General features: G+C 47.8%; 1 protein-coding gene across 1 annotated transcript in view; it reads left to right on the top strand.

The window, feature by feature from the left end:
• The window catches only part of Susd1 (sushi domain containing 1), a 126673-nt gene that overhangs the window by 58048 nt on the left and 58502 nt on the right, over positions 1–10123 (top strand). The window contains exons 7-8 of the mRNA XM_005362390.3: positions 4808–4905; positions 6651–6840. Of these exons, the coding sequence (XP_005362447.2) occupies positions 4808–4905; positions 6651–6840 (288 nt within the window). The remainder of the gene's footprint in view (positions 1–4807; positions 4906–6650; positions 6841–10123) is intronic.

Below are 10123 nucleotides of genomic sequence, written 5' to 3'. Positions count from 1 at the left end.
TAGTTCCAGGACAGGCTCCAAAGCCACAGGGAAACCCTCCCTGTCTCGAAAAACCAACCCCCCCCCCCAAAAAAAAAGAAAGAGGCGTCCCTTCCTTCCCTTCCTGAGCACGGTTTCCCTTAGCCCCTCCCCTTCCCCTTCCCCGTGTGGCCCTTGTTTCCCAGGTCTCTTGAGCAGCGGTGTTTCTCTCACCGAGCCCCTCTCTATGACCTACTTCTATGTCTCACCTTCACTACCTGTGTCTTCCACTCACAGATCCATGGCTTTTAAGGCTGATTGCCCGTTGGACGGCCAGCAGACAGCTCACATCCAGCGCGTCCTCAAACCAGTTCATCGTTCCCACTTACAGCCCACTCTGCCTCCTCTCGTGTTTCTCTGAAGGGTGATTCATTCAGACCCTTGAGCACAGAGGCTGGCTGTCAGCCAGGGCTCCTCTCTGTTCCTGCTCCGCCACTTCCCATTCATCTCCTTCAGAATTGTTTCTTGTTTCATAATACAGTACCCCGGTTTCACGTCCTAACCTCTTGTCTGAGTATCTGCTTCAGTTTAAAGGCTCTCAGCAGCGGGGTGTAATGCATCTAATTGTGAGTCCGGACTCAGTCCCTCACGCTGTCTGGGCCTCGGAGGTTTCTTAACATCCACGCCCCGGGTCTATAAAATGGACACGGTGATGGCTAGTCATCAGGATATTTTGAACGTTGAAGTCCTGTGCCCACTTTCTGGTTCATAGTTATAACTCGATAAGTGTTCTCTCTTTCTTATTGTTTTTATTATTGCTTCTTATGACTGCTGGGAAAATGAGATCAAGTCTGTCAAGAGCAGTCTGAGCCTGACATATAGTTGTCATTGAGTAAACAGTATTATATTCTATTTTATGACCTCCGGTTCTTCTGCGCTCGAGTGCTTCCTTCCAAATGGAAAACTGGCCCTCTCGTTATCCTGCAGCTTGTCTCTGTTTGGAGGCGTGTGCCTTTAATCCGGCGTGCAAGCCCGTCCCTGTCCCCTCCTGTGTATCCTCTGCGGCCTCACTTCTGTACCTACCTGACGTCTCCCCCTCACCACTTGCTCTTCCCTGCCTCACCCTTTCACGAGCACGGTATTCAGACCCATTCTTTCTGCTCACACGTCCTCCCTCCTCTGCAGCCATTTATCTACTGAGGCTGCGCCCTCCGTGAAACTGAATTTCCCGGGTCCTCCAGTGAGAGCTGCTATCTTCCTGTTCTGTGCCCTTCAGTATTTGTGTGGAGCCCGTGATAATGCAATCTGCCTGCATCTGTGTTTGCTCCTTCCATTGGGCAATGTGTTCCTTGAGGGAAGAATGGAGGTGGAGTCTTCCTCACGGGGAGCAATTCTGTAGGTTGTGAGCAGTGAATGAAGGGGAGGCCGCTTCAAAGACTTCCCTACATGATTTTCTTCTTTTCCTTTTCCCTTCTTTTCAATTTCTTTTCTTTTAAGATTTTTTTTTTCATGCAGACAGTGTTCTGCCTACATGTATGCCTGCAGGCCAGAAGAGGCCCCCAGACCCCATTGTGGATGGTTGTGAGGCAGCATGTAGGGTGCTGGGAATTGAACTCGGGACCTCTGGAAGAACAGCCAGTGCTCTTAACCTCTGAGCCCTCTCTCCAGCTCCTCTTTTCAATGCCTATGACGTCTGTTTGGTTATTTGTGTGTAGGTGCTGGTGCATGCATGCCACTGTGCACACTGGAGGCTGGAGGACAGCGTAGGGGGTGTGTTCTCTCCTTAGGGGTTTGTGATCAAACTCAGGTCAGCAGGCTTGCTGGCAAGCTCTTCTATCCACTGAGCCATCTTGTCAGCCTGTGTGTGTTTTTCAGTTATAGGGAAAGTTAGAATTAGTGTGCAAGAGCCATAGTTTCAAAGGGCAGCACTATAAAAAAAAAAGTCTTTTCACCCCGTTTGTAGATTCTCGGTGGGAAGAGTCACCAACTCTGCTCAGCCACTCTTTGGGGTGGAATATCTGGCTCCTCTGTAATCAGATCTGAGTCCCATCTGTGCAGAGCGTGGCACAGGCTGGAGGCAGATGGCAGCTTTGAGATGTCATTTGCAGTTGTCATAGTGAATGAGCAAAAAGGAAGAACAAGAAAGGAAACCCTTTTCCAATCTCTGCTTGGGTGACACAGGCACCCCAAATAGGAAGGCTGTTTGCTTTATTGGCAATCAGGGAGAAGATGGGGAGAGAGAGACTTCTGTTTCCTGTGAACCAGCTGCTGAGTTATTATCAGAAGGACGTGTGAGTGAGCGGAGAGGCTGAGAGTTCTGGGGCTTGGAAGGATAGCAGCAGAAGTGGTCAGTATACTTGACGTTTATCCAGGCTGCTACTCTGGTACCAGCATCACCACTGCTGCCCGAGGAGGTGAGCCAACAAGGCTGTTACATTATGTCTCCCTGCTTATTCATGCTGGCAACTGGATGCTTTTTCCCCCCACATTCTCTGTGTTCCAGAGAGAATCACTGACATGGGAACCTATGGGTTATTTTAGGCTTCATCGTGGATATTCTGATATCTCTGCAGAAATTTGCATTGTCTTCTCTGCCTCAGTTTATTCTCACGTATTTATTAATAGACAGTTTGGATTTACCCCAAAACAGGTGCAGCTGGACATAGAATCTAGATAATGCCAAGTAGACCAGGTAAATTTGTCTTTGGTTCTGTAAAAGAAAACTGAGTTAGCTCTGCAGGTTTTAAAATTCAGGCTCTTTTTTTCCTCTTGGTGGTTAAGAAGAGATTTACTATAGGGAAGGGACAGGAGCTAGTTAGGGGAATGTGATCTCCCCAGGTAAAGGAATTATAGTTCTCACTTACACACACACAGACGCACGCATGCACAATGGCACGCACACAGACACACGCATGCATGCACACATGGGTGCGTGGCCAGAGGTCAACCTTGGATATTGTTCCACAGGAGACGTCTGTTTCGCTGTTTTCATTTTAATGTGTCTGTGTGGGTGTGCTGTGGTTGCTGGTGCCTGGGTCAAATCCCCTGGAGCTAGAGTTATAGTTGTGACCTGTCTAATGTGGGTGCTGGGAACCAAACTTGGGCTTTTGAAATGAGGTCTTTCACCGATGTGGAGCGCACCTCCTAAATGGGACAGGGATCCAGCCGCCGCCACCTTCCTAGAGTTGGCGTTATAAGCAAGCATGCAACACCAGGCTTGGTTCCTGGCCTTGCTCCGGCCTCCTTGAGTGGAACACCAGCGATATCCAGCAGCCCATCAGACTAAACCATAGTAAATAAATAAGCAAGCAAACAAACAAGCATGGGTTCTGAGGATCAAACCCAAGCCTCCATGCCTACGAGGCAAACAGTCCGCTCAACTCACTTGTCTTGATGCAGGCTTTACCTTGAATTTCTCCCAAAACAGAACCAGGAGTTTGTACTGTTATATGACGGGGAGTAAAATTCCAGGAAGCTGGACTAGGGGCCAAGAGCGATAGTAAGGGAAAGAAAGAACCAGTGTGAAGATGCCATAATGTCCTGGTCTCCCCTTGGTAGGTGGGACTGCCCCCCTGCTGGTACAGCGTTCTGAATGGTTGCCTCCAGGGAGAAAAGGGCAGTGACTGGTCCGCTAGCTCCTCTCCCCGTCCAGGCTGCCTGTGCTGGAGTACATGAGCCACAGCAAGGAAGCCCCAGATCAGGAGGCACAGCACAGTCACCTCGTCAAAGTGGACGCAGCGCTAGCGCACACCAGACCCAGGAGCCCGTGAGATATCTGCCTCCAGGAGAAGCTTGAACAGGGCCGTAGAATATTCTTTCCCCTTTTGGATGAAATGAGAATTTTTCTCTCCAGAGATGAACGTGAAATGCATAACTTAAAAGTGTTGTTTTCGTTTTTTCCCCCTTTTTGATTTGATGGTAAAAGGAATTGCTTTAATTTCCTTTAATCATTCGTTTCTGTTGTATAGTAACATGTATTAACCTTCTGTCCCTCAACCTTGCTGAGCTCTTTTCTCGGCTTTCATGTTTTTTTCAAAGTTTTAATTCCTTCAGAGTGTATGCAAAGAAGACCATGCCATTTGCAAATAGAAATGGTTTTAAATATTTATAGGCAATTTGATTTTAAAAATGAAAAGGTAGGTCTTCCGCATACCACGCTGGCTGGCTGGGTCCATTGGGAACTGTAACTTAAGGGAACTCTTGCTTTTTCCTACATTGCCGGATTCATCACATGGAATAGAGATGCAGGTTATTTAGAAGAAGCAGAACCCAGAGAAATCATGGCTTCTCACATACCAGGATCTCGTGGTTTCTGCTAGCAGAATCCCAGGGTGATCAGGGACTCTATGGAGAACTTTCTTAGTTCATCCCAAGCTTCTCCTGAGGAGTCACCCTGCATGGTGACACGTGCCATTTTCCCTTTGGGAACAGCGGTCACTCGAATGACTGCCTACCACCCAGGGTAAGATGAGGAAGGCAGACTCCCGCGTCTTCCCAGTGTTGCTTTAACGAAGCTGCGAATCCGATGGGTTCTGGACTTGCTCCAGCCTACCTGATGGAAGGAACACCAGTGGCATCCAGTGGCCCATCAGGCTAATCACAATTGGAGCTCTTCCCCACCCTCAGGCAGTAATCTTTTTTTTTTTCTTTGCCTGGCCAGGCAGTGGGCCAGGCTCATTCATGAGGAGCCATCTGGGATCGCTCAGACTGCTCACTTCAGCATCTGAGTCAGAGCGTGGCTGGTGAGCAGGGAGACACCAGCTGGACAGATGCCCCGCGTCCGCCAGGATTCTCCCAGAGCCCACTGGTACAGCTCATGAGTCAATTCTTTTCTCTTTTCCTATTCTAGAAATAGTGGTCGAAATTCATGATGTGTCTGTGTTTAATGACAGCTGTGTGAGGTGGCACATAAGCCCAGAAAGCATAAACTCCAAGATCATGTACATGGTAAGTAATGCGGGCTGCTTCCCCTCCTAATGCAGAGATGGAAGTGTGAGCCAGAAGGTCGTGGCCTACGTGGGAACTTCACCCCCTCTGCCACACATACACACACACACACAGGCCCCCCCATGCATGCACACACATGCACACACACACACGCCCCACATACATGCAAGCACACACACATGCACACACACATGCACACACATGCCCCCCACGCATGCACACATATGCACACACACATGCACACACACACGTCCCCCCACGCATGCACACACACGCCCCACATACATGCAAGCACACACATGCACACACACATGCACACACACATGCACACACATGCGCACACACATGCACGCACACACATGCACACACACGCCCCACATACATGCAAGCACACACACATGCACATACACACACACACACGCCCCCCCCACTCTGCCACCTTCCTTCCTCCCTTCAGCTGTCTTTTCTTTCCTTCAGTCACATAAAGTGAAGTGTACAATAACATTGCAAATGTATAATAACAAGCTCCAGCTATTTTAACTCATGGAACAGCATGGTTAATCACTTGGTGTAAAGTCTTGCTTGGCTAATTCCTTGCATATTCAAGCCTGGGTGAACTTCCTTCATTTTGTAAACTCTCTTGGGATACCCTCTTAAGCAAAAATTTCAGTTAGAGCCAACTCAAAGCTAAGACAGGTTTAGAAGATACTGTTAACCTCCTTCTATTAGAAAAGGATGGTTTTCTTTAATGGATCTTACATGCTGTCATCACACAAGTAACCATGAAGGTAGAATGATGACGTTTCTGTAACTAGGAACAACCGCCAGATTATACCGTTTAATGCCGCTGTCCACCAACTGTATGGTTAGCATGAGAGACGAGACGATCAGGCTAAATGTTTTCTCGCTCCAGCGCCCTTTAAAAAAGTGAATGGGATTTTTAAGATATCCGCATATTTTATGTCTAATGGATATGTCATCCAGCAGAATGTGGACGCGGGCCACGCATTTATGTTTGGCATTCTCATAGGGCTTTGTTTCCAAGTGCTTATCCTTTCTCCCCCAGCAGGCTGTCAGCATACGCTGAATTGGTGCTAGGACCTCCTTTTGTCGTTGGTCATTTTGTTATGATCATGCTGTGCATTATGATCACCTGGCAGAATGAATCCAGACAGTACCCTGTCCCTTTAAAAGACAAGCTCTGCCCACTCCCAGTCTCTCTCTCTCCTTCTTCTGAAGAGGCAGCTCTCCCCCCTCCTTTTCTCTCTCCTCCTCTCTCTTTCTCTGTCTCTCTGTCTCTGTCTCTGTCACTCTCTCTCTCTGTCTCTCTGTCTCTCTATCTCTCCTTCCCCCCTACCCTACCAAACCTTCCCAACATCCTCTTCCTAAATAAAACTTCATACTCCCCAAACTCTCTATGCATGTTGTATGCTGTTTCCCACACGGTTCCTCAAACTCCATGGAACCTGCAAAGGTCCCAACTCACCCCGAAATCTTTCACATTTGTGGTCGGGAGAGCACTCCAAATAGAGTTCTCACTTCCATCACAGCTGAGGACCCATTGGTCCCTGGGGTGATTAGATCTTGTCCTCAGGTCCCTCATGGCAGAGCCGGCCCTCTCTCTCCTCCCTGGTTACCCAGTATCTGAAATGAGAAGGCAGAGGAAACAGTGCATAGTACCACGAAGTCTCTCTGTCGTTCTGACCCAAGTCATGGTGGATCCTCTTGTCTTTCCTCTTCTAAAGATAAACATTGAAAGACAGCAGTCGAATGCTGTGGAATCTGCTCGCGAGGAGACAGTCAACGTGACCACAGACAACAGGACCCCAGAAGTGTGCCTTCACCTCCAACAAGGTGCCAACTACACCGTGCGCATTTCTGCGGCCCCTCCCCGGCGCTCCGTGCCCGCCATCCTTGATTTCCAGATGGCTGTAGGTAGGTGGAAGGAAGTAGCATCTCCTCCTAGAGCATTGTGAGCAGAGGATGCGGGAAGCCAGCAGGGCAGGGGGTTTCAGCTGGTGCGAGTGAAGGGTTGAGGCTGTTCCAGAGCAGAGCAGTCAGAGCAGACATTCTTATTCTTTTGTCATCCCGATGAGTGGCACTGACGACTGTCTCTCAGCTGAGCCCCGAGGGAGGAGTGAGTGGTAAGAGAAAGGACCAGATGCTGATGCAAGGGTTTGCAGGGGTACAGGGAATAGAGGGGCTCACGGCTTATTACGTTTGCTAGGAAGCCCAACAGGCCTTTCTTTCCCTTGCTGAAGGAAGAGGAGGAACAGAGAGGCCCAAGGTCACCTTCTCAGCTATTGCGAGCACCTCAGGCTGGGGAGTCAGGTCCAGAGTGGTTAAGTGGGAGCCCGAGGTAGCCCTAGAGTGCAGAAAGGTCTGTGTTGGTAAGTGGGGGAGTGGCCCCAAAGGAGCTTTGAGAAGTAGGCGTAGGAGCCAGGCGTGCTGGTGCACGCCTTTAATCCTAGTGCTCTGCTCTGTAGGCAGAAGTAAGTGGACTTCTGTGAGTTTGAAGCCAACATAGTCGACATAGTGAGTTTTAGGCTGGCCAAGGGTTGCACGGTGAAACTCTGTCTAAAGGAGGAGGAATAAGGCCTGGGTGGTGGCTCCGTTGGTAAAGTGCTAGACGCACAGTACTAGGACCTGAATTTGGATTCCCAGCAGACATGTCAAAAGCCTTGAGCAGTTATGCATCTGAAATCTCAACACCGAGAGACAGAAGGATCCCTGGGGCTTGCAGACCAGCCAGTCCAGTCAAATCAGTAAGCTCCAGGCTATTGAGAGACTGTCTCAAAACATAAATGGTTTAGGATACCCAGGATACCCAGTATTGCCCTCCAGCTCACATTCGTGTACACACACACACACACACACACACACACACACACACACAAAACCACAAGCATGTATGCAAAAATTGGGAATAGGCCACTGCATGTAACTGTCACGGGATTTAAAAATATGACACAATTATAATAAGTTGTGTGGGCTTCTGAACTCAGATGGTCTGGCTTGTGCAGCAAGCTCTTTGCCAATTAAGCTGTCTCTGCAGCTCAAGTCAATTCTTTTTTACAATGAGGCTTCAGGTACTGAGAGATGACTCAGTAGATAAGAGTACTTACTGTGCTCGGAGAGGGTTGGTTCCCAGCACCCCTGTGGCAGCTCACCGCAATCTGGAGATCCAATGTTCTTTTCTGGCCTCTGTGGTCACTCATACATGTGTGTATACACAAAAACACAAAATCAAAAAACAAGTATTTAGTTAAGAAAACAATTTGTATTTAATAATGCTTTATAGGTAAACTTTGGGCAGCAGTTGGTGCCATTTGTTATTTTCAGCGAGTCACTCTGTAACTAGTTGTTTGATGACCCATTGAGAAAATCTTCCTCAGATATTGCTGATACCATGCACTGGGAGATGACAGTCTAAGACCAGAGAAAAGTAATAAAAAGTTTTGCCTATTGAAATAATATAAGACCAGCTATGAAGTTAGGCCTCTTTGGACTTTTTTAACATAAAATTTTAATTATTTGGAAATTTCATGTAATACACCCAATAACATTCACTTGCCAGCCTTCCCAGGTCCACCCCCATGCTTCTGACTGCCCCTAAAACAGAAGAAGGGAAAGGGGGAGGGCAGGAGGGGAAAAGGAAGGGAGGAGGAGGGGGAGGGGGAGAGGGAGAGGGAGAAGAAAAAGAAAGTCCAATTTGTGTTGCGCACATACTCACTGGAGCATGGTCAAACTCCCAGTGGCCCTCCCTTAAAGAAAGCTGAGTCTTCCCTATCCCTACCCCTGCGAGAGGCCATCAACTGTGAAGAGCTACATTTCAGCATCCCTATCACAATTTTAAAGAGTTCTCTTCAATGGCTTTATGTCTATTCTGTTTCTTTGATTTTAATTTGGGGGTGGGGATGGGGGAGAGAGATTGTCCCACAAGCCTTCCGTGTCTCCCATTCTCAACTGTGAGTCTACAATCATCAATACCACTGCAAAAGAAGCTTCCTTACCTTTGATAGTCAGAGGCAGCAAGGATCATGGGCTTCCACATGGTCTCTGGTACAGTACAGACCACAGACATCAACATGGCTTCTGGTGGCTGCATGGCCTCACAGATCGTGGGCAACCCCCTGGCCTTTGGTGGTAACATGGACCACAGACATCAACAGCACCTGGCTGCCACAACTCTTAGGACTTTTCAGGAATAAAGATCATTTTACTTCAGGTATATAATGTGAAGAAAAGATAAGGAAGATATGTAATTAGGGAAACCGTAGTGAACGAACTCCCGTGAGCTTTCGGGGGTGTGTCTTCTTTTGAAGATGTCATCACAAGACATCAGTTGCATTTGTCCCTGAGTCAGAATGACAGCTCTTCCCCCAAATACCTGACTACCCCTCACATGCCTTTTCCATTAGGAAAAAAGTGTAATCTTTGGAATCAGGTAGACCTGGCTTTCTGTGTATCTTAACTGTTAGAGTTATGACATAGGGAGGCATAGGGTACACAGTAGGTGTAGGTAAATCTGAACTTCGGGAAATTTTATTTTCAAGATACAGTAAAAGCAGTAGTCTGTATTGGGGTCTTGTAAATCCCCAAGTCAAATTTATCTTTGAAGAGGTATGTATAAGTAAATTCATGTTAGTTGATGTTGCTTATTAATATTTTCCAGATTTTGGAGTTTGGAATGGAAACTAAAATAAAACTAGTGGATAAGGGCTTGCCTGACACTGGGTTTGTAATGTGTCCACACTGTTCTGTGTTGTTGATGGACATAGCTTACTGTTGCACGTTAACCTAGTGAGGACTGGAGTCACACTAGCCGGAAGCAGAACTACCTTTGCTCCTGTCAAAGGTCTGTTACTCTGTCCTCCTAGATTCTGTACATCATGGTGTTTTATTTCACTATCAGGGTATGCTACTTCCTCTCAGATGAGTGGGGGAGCTGTACACACACACACACACACACACACACACACACACAAGCATACATATGTCACTAACTTGCACACACCTGATAAACCATACACACACACATCGCAAACATACACACACATATTCATACCCGCCACATAAACCATAATGCACATCACACACCCTCAGACACCACACACACACACACACACACACACACACCCTCAGACACCACACACACACATACACACACATATACACCCTCAGACACACACACACACACCCTCAGACACCACACACA

This window comes from Microtus ochrogaster, linkage group LG5, assembly GCF_000317375.1.
Source record: "Microtus ochrogaster isolate Prairie Vole_2 linkage group LG5, MicOch1.0, whole genome shotgun sequence".
Lineage (NCBI taxonomy): Eukaryota > Metazoa > Chordata > Mammalia > Rodentia > Cricetidae > Microtus > Microtus ochrogaster.
Note: the sequence above shows the minus strand (reverse complement) of the source record. Positions and strands in the feature narration are given on the sequence as shown.